Raw genomic sequence first — 15,066 nt, 5'->3', positions numbered from 1 at the left:
ACTGTATAATCTCGATGCCAGTGGGTTTTTAGTAAAACGGCGTCAAGTTGGTTTGCGCTGTGTGGTCTCAGGCCATGCGTCCATTGAGACGTAGACTATTGAGAACAGTTCCCAAGTACCACCAATGGGGTATTCCCGTAAGACTTGACTAAATCAAGTTGCTGGCTTCGGGAGACTCTTCGACTGGAATATGACAAAAGGCTGACTAGCCTAGTATTCACTCAAATTAGCCACAGATGGCAGGACGAAACCCTAAGAGGTCGTGAATTAGAGGTCGCGGAATGAGGTCGGTATCCAGTCTTCGCATCATGGATATAACATGAAGCATGATGAGACTAGGTATGACAGTGCTTGGACGAGCTCAAGCACTTCCACGTAAAGCGATAAGTGTTTGTCTGATTAGGTAGATGATCAATCAACTGGTAGAATCTCCAGCCCTTCAGGGAGGAGTATATCTCTAATCGTGCCATGCTGCTCCACGATGTATTGATGTGCAGGCTCGAGGTCGGGTGTAGCACCATTCATTTGTGGCATAGAAGAGAACATGTCACTAAGTAGTTCAATGTGGCTGACAAATCCGCCACTAGGATTAGCGCTTGTCGTCTTGACAGCCCAGTCTCGGCCCCAAACTTGAGGAGGGATGATGGAATCGTCGTGTAGTGCAATTCGCAAGGGCCATTGCAGGCGAGGCCACCATTCCTCATCATCTGGGTCAAACAAAGAAACAATGCCCATAATTTCACGCCGAGCGACGCCTTTGAGCCACCATACATCGTCAAGACACTTAAGCAGAGCGAAATAACTGGCTAGGATAGCAAGAGCTCGGGGGCGTCTAGCCTCAAGCAGCTCAATAAAGCGGCGTGATACAGTAGCAAGGAAGACGAGAGGCGCACCAGTATAAGGGATCTTGTGTGCCCAATCAAGAACAGCTATGGCATGTTGGTATGCCATTCGTGTTTCTAGATGTGTTGCCGGGTCGCTCTCGAATTTAGCAATTTCATCATCCACCCCCACCAGAAGATCACTGAAGAAGGCGGGGCGGCCGGAAAGGTCGAGGTTTAAAGCAGGCTGTGATTCGATAATGGGGATGACAATGGTACTAATACGAAGCCATTGCCAAGTCGCTGCTACAACAGCTTTCACGCCTTGGAAGGAATGAAACCATGAAAGTGGCAACGAATAACCACTTGTTCGGTCGTTGACATCGTCTCGCGTGAAGATTCGAGATGCAGTGGATTGAAAAGCGATCAAAGCAGACGTGAGAAACAGTGCTTCGGCATTTGACTCGGTGACTCCTTTACTCAGGCATGCACCGTACTCGGAGCAGGCAGATGCCATGTAAGAGTGGCTGGCGCGTATAAGCTCCCGATCGTGAGGAGAGCTGGACCGTAAATGGAGAGCTGAGACGGCCAGAAGCGTATCAGCCAGATAACTGGCACTTGAAAAAGCCAGTTCGGGGACTGTGACGCGCCATATTCTCTCAAGGACAGGAGAAGATACCGACAGGGTTTTCGCGGTCACGGTGGTGAAGTTATGAAGTAGTTTCAGCTCCAACATTCGGTTTTTCTTGGTGGTCGTTGAGGACAGGGGAGGAGGATCTGGGGTTTTGTATATCGGTACAGGCGTGGTCCCAGAAAGGGTGGGTGTCGTGGTATCGCTGACATCGGTCGGGCTTTTTTCGCTGTGAGCGACAGGTGAATGCGCCGATACTGAGGCGGAGGCGGATGATGAAGCCGGGCGCGATGGTTCGGTGGGAGCAGCAGTCGCGTCACTGGTCGAGGTAACGTTGGGCGTGTGAGTGTCTCTTATGCCAGGGTGCTCAAAGTCGCATGAGACACCATGTTTGGAACAGTTGCCGCAGCGCGGATGAACCTCGTCGCACTTGATTTTCCTGACTTTGCATCGTCTACAGCCTACAATTGCACATGGGTTGTTAGATGTCCAATATCAACCACAACCAACGTCAATCCACCGGTAACAGGAGACACAGGAGACGGCTTGTTCATACCGGCTCTCGACTTCTTGTGGGATCTCCTTGGGGGCATAGCTTATTTCCAGGGAATGGGTGTTGAACAGTGAGTGAGCCGAGGGATGTCTCGAAGCTGGGCCGACGCTCATAACGGCAGCAGATCAAGACTGGAAAAACAGATTCGACGCGGTGTGCCAGGGTGCAGAGAACTCCATGAAGAAGCTGAGGACGACAGTGAGAGCGTCTTTAAGCATTGATCCATCATCGGTGGGCGTCGTCGGCCTGGCATGGAGATCCGGGATGCCGGCTTCATTTTCTGTAAGGAGTAGGAGCAAGCAAGTAAGCTGGATTGAGGTTGGCGCGCTACGGTCGACGGACGGTCACTGGCAGAAAAACACATTAGCGGTCTGCGGTGGTGTACTCGGCGCTAGGTTTAGGGGGGGTAAGGGGGTTTAGGCTGGGGCCGGGCGATTTAGGGGCTGGGTTGGCTGGGGCACTCGGTGAGAAGTGGACTGACGGCGAGGCGGTGCAGCGGGTGCAGCGGTGGTGCAGTGATGCAGTGGTGGTGGTGTAGTGCTGTGCAGCGCCGCAAAGCGACCCGATACGCCGCCAACCCGCAGAAGCGAGCTGTTTAGTGGGGTTGAACCCACGCTGATGGCATTTTCAGTCCTGCAGGACCTGCTTAAGCCGATAACCATCTCAGAAATACCCTCTCGCTCTGCATATCTTCGCTTTAGTGGATTTTTTTTATCGCAAGGAGCTATACTATGTAGGTAAAGAGGCCTTTGAAACTCGGCTTCAAGAGAGGCGTCAATCGGCGTCGATGACGATGGAAATGCACGTCCATGTAGCGCACGAGGCGAGAAGCTTGGACAATACCACAATACCCACGATTTAATTGGCCTCTTGGCTCCCCATGGCCCTCGGTTTCACCTGTGCTGACCTTGCTGATCCTATGCGATAGGTGCTCATTGAGTGACGTACATAGGAATTTAGCGGAGCACAGAATACGAATACGAGCCGAGCTCCGGGCTGCTACAACAACCGCCGAAGACCGCAAACGTACAAATTCCATCAGCGCAATCATCTACGCCTCAATCAAGTCGGCCACCAACAATGGCCATATATTAGTAAATATTTCAAATCAATTCGACAACTAGTTGTCTGGTCTTTATTTGAATTGAAATAGCACAAGCTCATTCGCTCAGGCCAATAGTGCTCTACAACTCCTCAGGTGACTAGACATGCACTCACACCTAACAGAGTCATAATCTTCCAAATGGAGACGCCGGCCATGACAGCATATTTGTTGGTGGCTGTGTACTTATACGTCAACAGTTGTCCACTTCTTATCGTCGCCTGAACGGCTTCTTCGTGATGCGATGATGAATCCTGGTAATTTTCGGCGTCGTAGCTATCTAGTATTTTGAACACTTTAGCTAGACGAGGATAGCTCAGAAACTTGAGCCTGAGACACCATCCCAGACATCATGTTCTCGGGATCAATGGACACTCAGTGTTGCGCGAAAGGTCACCAAAGTCATGTGGATATAGTCTCAACCCTATCTATGGCTGCTCCATACTTTGAGTCTCAGTTGTTATATCTTGAAAACACCTCAAGAATCCAGACTCGCCTAGATGATTTTACCTCTTCATCGTCTCTCAATTCAAATCGGAGGCACATTTTTCACGCTACGCAATGCCCCCCGTTGGCTGCTGTAGTTGCTAGCAGTATTCAAGATCGAGGATTGTTACGTTAAAACTTATGAAGTAATACTAATATCACAATTTGTTATCTGGGTGTGTAACAAGATCCAATCCTATTCTAAGTCAATATATGAACTAAGCTATTTAACCAAGATGACCCTCATACGCAGGAGGTCTTCCTTGTTCTTATCATAAGATGCAGTATGAAGCTGCCGATATCCAGCTTGACGGTGGCATGCTAACCTTATATAAAATAAAATTTGCCTACAAACGGGTATCGGAGCAATCGTGGTCAATTGGAGTGGCCGATATACTCAGAATATGCTTACAGAGGTGAAGAAAGAAATGCAGATGAAGATGCGCAAGAGGATGAGTCAAACATAGGGGGATAGCGCGAATAAGGGGTAAAGTCTTGGCATGGTTTAACCATAGCACAGCTCGTGAACTAGGAGACAGTCCTAGAACTCACAGTTATCAATTTTCGTCTACTTCTGTTAAAATACGCTATAAACATTATTATGTAACCTTCCAACATGTTCGAAGAAATATTTTCTGTGTTCCTCCAAAAGACGTAGAGGAAGTGCAACCTTGCGTCAATAATCACCAACAGTTGCCGGTTATAAGGTATCAACAGGGCCTTCTAATTAGTAATTTAGAGGGCAATTAGCTAGCCAAAGACTCATAACTAGGCAGAACATTCTCGCACTTGTATTGAAATCTTTTGTTGAAGTATTAAATTTATAGCACACTAACAATATTGATGTCCTTCATGTCAAATTCATATTGATATGATTACAAATTTTGCGAACGCTTACGCTTCGGACACTTAGTCTATCTTTAGGTAAGATCACTCTGACGACTTCACCCTTTCTCAGACAGAACACTTTCGGTTCTTCCGTAGCTTTTACCAGCTCAAGCTGTTCCTAAAACTGTTGCGAGGTGGCAGCTTATCGGTCTCGGGCGCATTTGGAGACGTCCAGGTGGACTTATTCTTTTCCAGACACCCGCCTTAGATCAATGAGCAACTTGGCCGTGTTCACGACTATCTTGAAAAGAATTTCAACAAGGCGTCTCGCGATGTATTGGCTTATGATATAGAGTTTGGGGAATGGGACATTGACTACCTTGAAGATGGCGGCTCGAACTTGCCTAGACGGGGCTGGATACCAGAGGGCATCGAATTCATTCACAAACCCGAGAAGGCGGCATCCTATGAATACCCGAGAGGTGCCTTTCGCCGCGTGGAAACTGGGGTACAATCATATGCCTCCACAAGCATTGGTCCTCCACCCTCACACCACAATCCTTCGCCGATGCGCCTATGTCTTTTGGGATTTAGCACGTATTCAGCGCTACCAGTTGCTCCCAATATTTGATAAGTTATCAGAAAGCCCTATGCAATTGGAGTGGGTATGGGACAGGGCCGAACAGGAGGCTATGAGTCACTCCTGGGAAGAACGCTCAAAGATATATCAGAAGGGCGGGAGAGGGTATTGGAATGGTGACGATTCAAATCGAAGCGAGTGACGATGATTAGCAAGAAGCATAGAATCTCACAATCCCCCAAGAAACATAGACTAGTCGCTCTCTCGACGTCTCAAATACACAGTGGCATGTATTGACAGAGTTATAAAGAAGCTGGAGTGGATTTTTCGGGAGTTTATCAAAAGGTTTCATAAGAGTTAACTGTACGTACAATTGGACCGACCGACTTCCTAATTTCTGCGGTATGTCAATACGTATCATAAACACAATGACTGAATGGCATTATCATACATATTGAAATGCATGCCTTGTGAAAGATAATTGCAAGTTTTAAGACCGAAGTCTGCAGTAACCGCGCTTACGAGGTGCTCAGTACGTTCAGTGCTAGTAGCAGCTAAGGAGGGGTTAGTTGGCGGGGATGAAGAAAGAATAGCCTTAGACAAAAAGCAACGGGAGAGTAATTTGCATACAACAGTTAAGGAGTGGGAACGGAATCATCCTTGGGCTGAGCAATTCCATATCCGAAAAGAATCCTACTAGTACACATCTGCAGTGAGAGTACCGCCACCCGCTGCCTTGCAACAGTTTCCTAAACAGAACATGACCCTAAATATGCCTAGCTCACTTGTCCTGACACAAGTATCAAAAATCCCGTAATTACATCTTCGGAATACCATGGTTATTATTGTTTCTCAAGACAAACATCCCACCATGCCAACCATACGCACGGTTGAGCCTTCGGCCATGACGCCGAGCTACTCGGAACGGAATCTTGCCTCGAGGATGAGGTTCATGAAACTGGATGCTTCTCTCAACATCAAGCCCTGTCGGCTGAAAGTGCCAGGCAGATCCGTCCAGTTTCTCAGCGGCAAATCCTATGGAGCGCATGGCATGGAGAAAGTCGCGCCAGGCCACCTCGCCTGGGGTAGTGTGAGCTTCTAGGTCGAAGAAGATAGTACGGAAGACATTCAGCGCTCGTGCATCTACTTTGAATATAGGTTGAACGTGGACGTCTGCTGGGGTTCCAGGAAGCGGTGACGTTGTGACATTTTCACCTGTCGACTCGTCCACTGATTTTCCACGACGCTTGATCTTAGTTTTGCCAGAATCCAATGCTAGAACCTCCGCGCGAGCGGATAAAGCGGAATCGGCCTTTTGAAATGGGTGTGAATAGGGTAGGGTATACTCACACGACCCATTATTTGTCTGTGTTTGGGTTCGCCTCGACTTTTCCTCCTTCTTTTTCTTGGCAGCCGGCTCAGCCCATTTCGGCGTGCACGGTAGGTAGCCGTACTCTAAGAGAAGTTGCTCGTAAGCTGTGGTGCTGAAACCTCCCGCCTTCCGGCACAACATATCGTCCACTGTATTCCAGAACGCATCCAAATTCGCCTTGGACCTTCGACGGGCCTCAAAAATTGCCCTGTTGTGACTCTTTCCTGTCGGATACAGAAATCTCGTACCTGAGGGAGATCCCAGCTTCTGAAGAGCAATGCAATTTTGCTCAGTGAAAGTCTCAATTATTGCGGTCCAGCCTTTGGTGTGTTCTTTGAACTCGTCTTTAATCACTTCCTCTCCATAGACCGGAGAATTTTCGAAGCCATTGGTCCAGGGCTGGAATCTCTTAAGTAGCTCGAGACACTCGCCAATGATGCAAAACTCAACAATCTGCATTTGAACATATGGAGAAAGAGATTCTGGGGCTGTAGGCTGTGATTTCAATAGTCTGCTGAGCTCATCGATAACTCTAGACTGTTCAATGTAATGCTGAAACTTGAGTAGAGATGCACGGTATTCCTCTGGTAAGTCCTTCTGTAGGGATATCTGCGGATTGTACTCCTTTGAAAGTTCCCGTAGATGGGATGCTTGGTTCCGGAGCTCTGTAAGGTACTCATACCGGTAGAATGACTCAAAAAGGACGAAACTGATTACTCGGGCCCACTGGAAATCATTGGGTTGGGGCTTCTCGGTTGGATAGACAAGCAGGAGATGCCCTTTCATGTCAAGTAGGGTCTGTGCAAAGTACCTAGGATCTTCACGTAACGACAGAATGTGGTCTTCAGCTTGCACAATCTGAGCATGGAGAAGTAATTCGATATTTTCCATATCTAATTTTCCAGGAGGCCTGCAGGGGGTTTCTCTGGAAATGGTATTCAGGAACCCGAAATCTGTAGGGTGGGGATTCTCCTTTGACGACGGTTCGGGCTGAGTGGCGAACCTCTCGCTGTCAGTGATATATTTAAAATCAACATCGTGAAGCTTCGGGTGATGCTTAAGCGGATCGCATTGGCGGTTTACTTGGGGCTTGAACAATATTGATGCTGCTGGTCGAAGCACACCGCAGATTATGACTGCAAAGACACAAAAAGTAACTCGAAATCTCCAAGCAGCAAGTCCCAACAGGTAGAGTCCAATGGCACCAAAGCTGAAACCAAGAAACTTGCCGAATTTGAGTGGATTCATTGTTGCAGTTGGCTCTCACTGGCTATTTGTCAATCTGATTTACTGATATGGAGAGATTGGGTAACCAGAGCAAGAAAGTTGACGAGGATTGAAGAATGCCCAGTGCATCAAAGTTACCATTGCAAACACAGATGCTAGATATCCCCACGGGCATGTGTGTAGGTGTCTTTAATAATGCACCGAGCCGCGCTGAACTTGTAGATAGTGCACACTAAAAGAAGTGCCTCGAAGTTTTAGACCTCAAATTTCCGAACGTGAAACACACCTGAAAGGCCAAATAAACAGGTAAGGTCAATTAAAATGTACATATTCCGAGCTGTGTAACGGCTGTGTGGTTAACCATTCTACTAAGTAATCCTCATTGTGTACCAATCAAGGTACTGTTTTTCTCAATAGGGCCTACTGTAAGGATGCAGGCACAGTACAATAGCCACACCAATGAAGTCATTAAGCTCTACTTGCATTTAGCATCTAGGTTGAATGACATATTACAAATGAGATAATACAATATTGCCTGATTTTGAATGTCCCTGTTAGTATGTAGACCCCAGTGAACTGCCAGACACGGCGCCAGACATCAAAGTGATGATCCTCAGCCTCCGCTATCCGATACTCAACGAGTAGACCTAAGGCTAGGTTAGTCCTACAGCTGGAAGGCTTGCACCCGGAGAGGCGCATATAACCCTTTGTAACTAATGACTTATTACTGAAGTACCACAAAGTGCTGCAGCACAATTACCAGTGAGCTGTGTACGGTAGTTGCAGCTGTTTTTCTGCTAATTGGCCGGGAGGCCACAAACCTCCAGACCCTAGAACCAGTATCTTCCCGCTCTCACACCACACTAAACGTTATGGACAACTGGGCGCCATTTCCTAGGAAAACAGCATGGCCGTTACTATGGCAAGTGCAATCATGGAGTACTGTGTGTGGCATTCTTGTTTGTAGCGCTGGGATCATGTCGGATACCAAGCTTCCTGCCAAGAGTTGACAGGTTGAGTAGATGAGTCTATCTTTAATTTGATTATGATTAGTCAATTTGATTAGAGCAGGGCTACTTCTAGATAGGTATAATTTTCACCAAAACGGAAGTAGTTCTGCTTTTCTACAAGTTAGGAGCTATGGTCATACTTCTTAGCTGAATGCCAAGAATATCACCACCGTTGCTGCAACTGCTAAGTTGACCAATTCTTTGAGTTCGCGTCCCTTCAGATAAACAACTTCACACGTATTTCACTTGTCGGGTACGCCTGGCCTCTTGATGAGAGATCGGCCCCTGAACTGCTGTTCGCACCAAAATTCACACCTAAAGATGTCTACTCCGATAGCTTCACAAGCAGCCAATCAGTCACAATCGACTCCAACGGATAGCCCTAAAATGGTCGAAGCAAGGGTCCAATTGGCTGTAAACGCGTATAAATTGGGCAAGTTTGCAACCTTCAAGGCTGCCGCAGAAGCCTTCGGTGCCCCGTATCAACGCGTACGCCGTCGCTACAACGGTAACCACTCGCGTCAAGAAAATGGTGGCCATAACAAGGTGTTGAACGAAGCTTTGGAAACAGCTTTGCACTCCGCGTTGCAACGGTTAATCGTTCAAGGCACGAAAATAAGTTCCCATCGCCTGTGGCGTACAACCAACGAACTGCTGAAAACTGGTGTGGAAGAAGGTCAAGAACCTCGTCAAGTCCGGCAACGATGGGCTCGTCGCTATCTCGCTCGAAACCGTGACCTGTTTCCTCGGGTCACGGGGAAAGGCCCAGGGAACGTTGGTAACGGAGGTGGAGTCACAACGAGTACCTAACTACCCATGCGTCTATGAAAACGAACTGCGGATTGGATGTCAGGCATCGCATAGTCGACTAACGCAACTATTTGACAGCGGCAGAGGCTAGACGAGGAGACCGTTCCCGTGATTATGATTGCATTTACATAGTGGCTCATGCTGGAGGAATGCGCGTTTGTCGCTCTAAGTATGCGGATGTTGCCAGCAAACTGGCAGATCGTCGTTGTTAGTTTTGTTCACATACTTCCTACACGTTAGACGTCGCTGATCGACGTTTAGTGTAACGCCACTTAACATCTGCAGATGTCGTCGGTCGCGCAATGAGACTAATCATAATACAGGCACTTCTTAGGCATGTATTTTCTATTATGACTGAGATTGAGCACAATTTAACTATAGCTGTCTCTCGGTTTCTATCTGTTTACCAGAACTGCTTTCTAGGCTCAGATAGCATAGATGAAGACCATCTTACCTACCTAGGTCTCGGTTGCCGTCAGACTCAACTTGCCCCTGTGGGTTCCAATATGTCCGCCTGCGCTAGGACATGGACATGCATCATTGACATTCATACGCGAGAATACCTATCTACCGTTCGATGAAGAACGCAGCGCTAAGGAGCTTCACCCTTGAACGAGCCCTATCTAGATCCGAGTTACTTTATGCAGTTGGTTGAACTGGGTGGGATTAGGTGCGAGTTATTGGCTAGTTCCTTCGTGTTGACCGGGGCTTTGACGTTGGCGACAACTGGGGTCAGTCCACTGAAACGGAGAGTAGCGGCACCTTAGGGCTCCTTTAGGCAACTAACTAGGTACCGGTAAGAGTCACAGCGAGAGTCTGCGCGAGAGGCACAGCAACCAACAGTTACGACGTTTGACCGCTTCATTCCACGTCTACAGTCTAGGCCAGAACAATATAAACAGCTCTTTGAGCCCCCTCTGATCTTAAACCTGCTGTATTTTCTATAAAGGTTCCTTGATCAGATACCCTCTCATCATATTCATCGTAGCTCTGTCTCCTCACCTTCAAGTGCTAAGTAGGGTGTACTCTACAATAAGCAATACCTTGTCGCCTTCACACCTTCTCCGTACCGACATACGTAATATGGAGTCTCACCAGTTCTCTGGCTGGGCGCAGACCTTGCATGATGATTCGAATACCGAAAACCGCTTGCGCGCGATTGAGAGCTTCGAGAACGCGATGAAAGACCCTGTGAAATGGAAGAAAAGCTGGGCTGATGGTGGGGGCACCGCTGGCATCCTCCATCTGATGTCGACAGCCTCGGTCAGGGAAGTCAAGGTGTTTTGCAAAGCCATAAGAGCCTGCAACCGGCGCGGGAGGAAGTCGGCTGACAGAGAGCGAGCTATCGACGAGCTGGTCAAGGCTCTTTTGCCTCAGCACTATCGCTCAACAAAACTACGGACAAGGGATAAGCGCCCGCTCCAAAAGTACTACAGCTATATGTTAAGAGGATGTTCGTCCAGCTTCGTTGAGAAGCTTCTCACCAAGAAAGACAAGTCCAATCCGCTTTTCAAGGAGCTCAACGTTGGAAAACTGCTATTCGCTCACGATGATATGCTCAGGAGGCGCCTTACCGATTACTTGCTTCACAATGGGCCTCAGCTTTCGCAACCCGAGATGGACGTCAGCTTTAGGGCCTTCGTCTTTCAAGAGCCTCCTTTCCCCGGTACCGAACCAAACATGTCGGCATCTATGCAGTATGCTCTTGAGCTACTGCAAGCTTTCGTCACCGGAAAACGTAATGTAGATCGCTGGCCGCGCAGCCCTAATCAAATGGAAATACTGATGTCCGTTTACCGCCGATTCGTACGAAGACGCCGCTCGGCAGATAGGTCCTTCTTCATCAAGCTGGGGTTCCAACTGATACAATCTGAACCGGCGTTCAAGTCCACGGCAGACGCAAACGTGTTGATGTCCGCAGCTGCCACTCTATGGAAAAAGGATCCGCGTCAGTATGAAAGCTTGCTGTTTCAGGGGCTACGCCTTGGCCTCCGCGGGGATATTTTGCCCGAGATTGCCGCTCGATGGAAAGATGATCCTGACCAGTTCGAGCACTTGTTAACTGAGGCACTTGGCTTGGGACTTGGTGGACATTCAGACGAAATTGGCGATAGCTATTTGAGGTTGATCAGGCGTAAACCGTTCGAAGATATCAGCTCGGAGCTGAGGTGGCGTTTGCTTTGTTTATTTTGCCAGCACACTCCCCAGGATGGCGTCAAAGAATCGTCTGACTTCACAAGCCTTGCGAACCAGGAATGGCCGTTTGAGCTTTTTGACCAACTTGACAGAGAAAACTCGATATTCTTGCTGAAGGGTCTTTACTCAGTCAATCCGAACTTCGACTTCTTACGAGCCCCCAGGCGTTACACGTCCATTTATGCGATGCAGAGCTTGTCCTCACGACGGAACTTCAACGTAGACCTTCTTCTAACCACATATCAATGGGGAGATAGTGATGTTCAACAAAAGGTTCGAGAAGAGGTTGACCAGCTACGAAAAACGGCTGCCACGACGCGAGACCAGAACGATCGGGCCCTCTTCGCAAAGGCCGCTGCGCATCTTGCGATAGCAACCGGTGATCTCGAATCATATGCCGAGACCTTAGTATGGCAAAAACGATTTATTCGCGATTCCATTGCGATCCGCAAAATTTTTGCAAAAGATGCCTTACTCACCTCAGAAGGGTTAGGCCTGCTTTCTGGAATCGATCTCCCGGTTGCAGATGGCACAACGCCGAGTGCCATTGCAAAGCGACTCGCGAGAGCCAACGAGATATTGAAAAGTGTTAATGATACAGCCCGTATGGCCAAGAAAGAACCATCTAATAACCATGCGAACTGGACAGCTTTTCAGTCATTCTACACTGATGTGTATAGTGAACGGGTCTCCCGCGCCAAGAAGGTCAAGCTCGAGCTTGTCGAATCGGAGCTGGATATGTTTCACATCATCTGGTCGGGAACTACAGAGCTGGCACATAGTATTGGCTCTGATTTCATGAGTCAGATACAATATCCCGTTCTAGACCTGTTATCTGGACTCTCGGGTGCTTCCCTCATCGCTGCCGCCGAGACTTTGCTAGATTTTGCCGCCAAATGGGGCAGAAAGGGGGATCGTAACGAAGATCATGACAATATTACTGCTACCATGGAACTGCTGTCTTTTCAAGCTGTCTCAAAGCTAGCCCGTGCGGATGCACCCACTCTGGCCCAAGGCCTGATACAACGAGCGATCATCGAGTTCCCGGCAGCAAGCAGTTGGCATAGACAATTCCTGTCACTTGGATATATGAAAGATCTACCGGCTAGCGCCGCCAAGACAATGCTCCTATCATTCGCTTCCGCTATAGGAGAGAAATTAGAAGAGCAGTCTTATGTCAAAGTGGGCGACGCAGAACCGCCCAAACATGCTCCTCCAGCATCCCTCGTCAAAGTGTCAACGGTCAAATATCTTGCACAGCTTCTGAACAATGCTGAATTCATTGGACCGGACTCAGCGATCGAGGTTCTCATAGAACTGTTCAGAGCCGGAACACATATAGATGTTCGTCTAGCCACGCTAGATAGTTTGCTCGGTTCTTTGAATACCATTGTCGGCGACGGCCCTAATGAGGAATGGAAGTCAGACCCAGTGGTAGAAAAAATCCTGGGCACATTGGAGATCGTGATTCCTATCGCAGGCAATATGAATGAGCGTCGGCCATTGAGCGTTAGGGACTGGCAAGAGGCGAGAGAGAAGACGACAGTACCGGCCTTATCCATTGAAGAAGCAGAAATTCCTCCTTTATTGAAGGCGGTCCTCGAAATAGCCGCTGGGAAAAGGTATCCGAATCTCGAGAAGCTTCGGGATGTAATCTTTTCACGTCTGGTGCTTCCAACTCTCCACCATTCACAAGAGCAGCATCGCGCTTGGTTTTCTCTGTTCCTTGCTAAGTATAGGCCAGCCTTAAGCGTGGACCGTCTACCGCCTGTACCTATCACTCCTCACGTCTGGTATGATCTGCTGAATCATCACGGTCGCATCCTGCCTTCTTCCGTCATCGATGCATACAACCAGTATGCAATCTTGCGAATACGCTTGCCAGAAGATATTCAAGAGTTCAATGAATCGCTGCAAGAGGATGCTACGTTGCGCAATGATGCCAATGTCAACCATTGGCTATCCATCTTTGGCGACACGGGACATCCTCAGCCGTGGAAGGGCGTAGTTCAATACTCCCTATTCAAGTTGATTCTCACACCGGGAGAAACAGTCGCTCCAATGACCGATCTCCTCGAAATTGTTGCTAGCCAAGCCTCTGCACTCCTAGATGACTATGAAAACCGCGTGGATGATTGGCAACAGCTCGTAGCAAGCTTGAAGCGACCATATTTAAGCGATTCCGGCGAGAATAACGAGGAGAAAATACAGCAAGACTGGAACACATGGCTGAATGCTACGCACGCCCTGTCCTCGAAACTCGTTTCGCTCCTCGAGCACAAGGTGGCCTCATCTGGAGAGAGCAAGGTACTTCCATCAACATTCCCACTACGAGTCTGGGGTCTTCCGTACCCAGAACCTCACTCCGTAGAACGTACGGCCGAAGCCGGTATTTCCCTTGTCACACTACTCGACTCCTTTCTGGCATCGTACCTTGAAAGCCACGAGGCAGACGTGCTCCTGTGGGCCACACTTGCTAATGATGTCTACAACAATCTCGTCGGAACCTATAGAACCGAGGCTATCTCTGTCGCACGTCTCCGTATGGCAACACAGATTGGCGATCTGAATGGAAACCACGCCCACGCAGCACCCGCCATACAACTCATCAAGGTCGCGGTAGCGCTGAAGTTGATCGACAGCGTAGCCAAGCTCCCAGCTATCCAGAAGCCAAAGACGAACGATGAATTCACAACAGAACAGGCCGTATTAAGGACCTTGATTCCACGCTTCCGCGCTATCGTCGACGGATGGGCATCAGGTGGGGCTACAGGTTCCCGGGCATCTGCTGGCATCCGGGACATGGCTATGCAGTGGAAAAGTAAGAATAAGGCTCTATGGAATACTATCCTCAGCTGGGATTCCGCTTAGGTGGCGGAATGGCCAGAGAGCTTGGATCGAGTGTATATCGAGGAAGATATTGTGTTTATGTTGACAGATCAGATGGAGCTTCATACGCAGGTCCAGGAGGACTTCCGGGAGGACCTGCGGAGAGAACGCGAGACGAGAGGCGGGGTGCCTGTTTGCATGCTTATTACGCGGGGAATCATCCGTGATGGTACATTAGAGATTCGGGATCACGGTATCTTCACGACTAGTCTTTTGGGTTGTTTAGTGCATAGGTAACTGAGATATCCTGTTTTTTTTTTTCTTTTTTGGCGGTTATGCCCTCGGCCCATTGTTCGCTGAAGCGTCCGCTAGGGCACTCACGCGACTGAGATAGCGTGCGTTGGTGGACTTGTATGCACTATAAGACCCCTTATTCTCTGGCGCTCTACGGGCAGCTTACCCCCTGTCGCTGCCTCTGGGAAGCCACATCTACAGCGGGAGAGTGCCTAGACTAGGCGGATACCTACTATGTTATGGATGGAATCCTGTGAAGAGACCGTGGGAACAGAGATTTAGATTTCCTGATCAAGACATATGTCTTTCTTTGCTTGGTGTTTTCGC

The 15,066-nt window shown here is 48.6% G+C and overlaps 5 protein-coding genes across 5 annotated transcripts; 3 read left to right on the top strand and 2 right to left on the bottom strand.

Moving 5' to 3' along the window:
- Window positions 1-411: 411 nt before the first annotated feature.
- On the bottom strand, window positions 412-2,045 carry F5B22DRAFT_634759 (uncharacterized protein; the record flags this gene model as incomplete). Its single annotated transcript, XM_047977028.1, has 2 exons — window positions 412-1,913; window positions 2,009-2,045. The coding sequence occupies 2 exons, from the start codon at window positions 2,043-2,045 to the stop codon at window positions 412-414; spliced, it is 1,539 nt and encodes a 512-aa protein (XP_047833410.1).
- A 2,638-nt stretch (window positions 2,046-4,683) lies between these two features.
- On the top strand, window positions 4,684-5,535 carry F5B22DRAFT_571704 (uncharacterized protein). Its single transcript, XM_047973169.1, has one exon. It carries the CDS (start codon window positions 4,808-4,810, stop codon window positions 5,201-5,203), a length of 396 nt encoding a protein of 131 aa, XP_047833409.1. The 5' UTR covers window positions 4,684-4,807; the 3' UTR covers window positions 5,204-5,535.
- Window positions 5,536-5,627: 92 nt separating this feature from the next.
- Window positions 5,628-7,621, bottom strand: F5B22DRAFT_662496 (uncharacterized protein; the record flags this gene model as incomplete). Its single annotated transcript, XM_047980447.1, has 1 exon — window positions 5,628-7,621. The coding sequence occupies one exon, from the start codon at window positions 7,619-7,621 to the stop codon at window positions 5,819-5,821; it is 1,803 nt and encodes a 600-aa protein (XP_047833408.1). The 3' UTR covers window positions 5,628-5,818.
- A 1,113-nt stretch (window positions 7,622-8,734) lies between these two features.
- Window positions 8,735-10,095, top strand: F5B22DRAFT_571694 (uncharacterized protein). The gene is made up of 3 exons (XM_047973167.1): window positions 8,735-9,412; window positions 9,499-9,627; window positions 9,682-10,095. The coding sequence occupies exons 1-3, from the start codon at window positions 8,881-8,883 to the stop codon at window positions 9,684-9,686; spliced, it is 666 nt and encodes a 221-aa protein (XP_047833407.1). The 5' UTR covers window positions 8,735-8,880; the 3' UTR covers window positions 9,687-10,095.
- Window positions 10,096-14,859, top strand: F5B22DRAFT_571695 (uncharacterized protein). Its single transcript, XM_047973168.1, has one exon. It carries the CDS (start codon window positions 10,504-10,506, stop codon window positions 14,485-14,487), a length of 3,984 nt encoding a protein of 1,327 aa, XP_047833406.1. The 5' UTR covers window positions 10,096-10,503; the 3' UTR covers window positions 14,488-14,859.
- Window positions 14,860-15,066: the final 207 nt, after the last annotated feature.

This window comes from Xylaria bambusicola (assembly GCF_022495145.1).
Source record: "Xylaria bambusicola strain CBS 139988 unplaced genomic scaffold F5B22scaffold_9, whole genome shotgun sequence".
Taxonomy (NCBI): Eukaryota; Fungi; Ascomycota; class Sordariomycetes; order Xylariales; family Xylariaceae; genus Xylaria; species Xylaria bambusicola.
The sequence above is the reverse complement of the archived record's forward strand: the minus strand, read 5'-3'. Positions and strand labels throughout refer to the sequence as shown.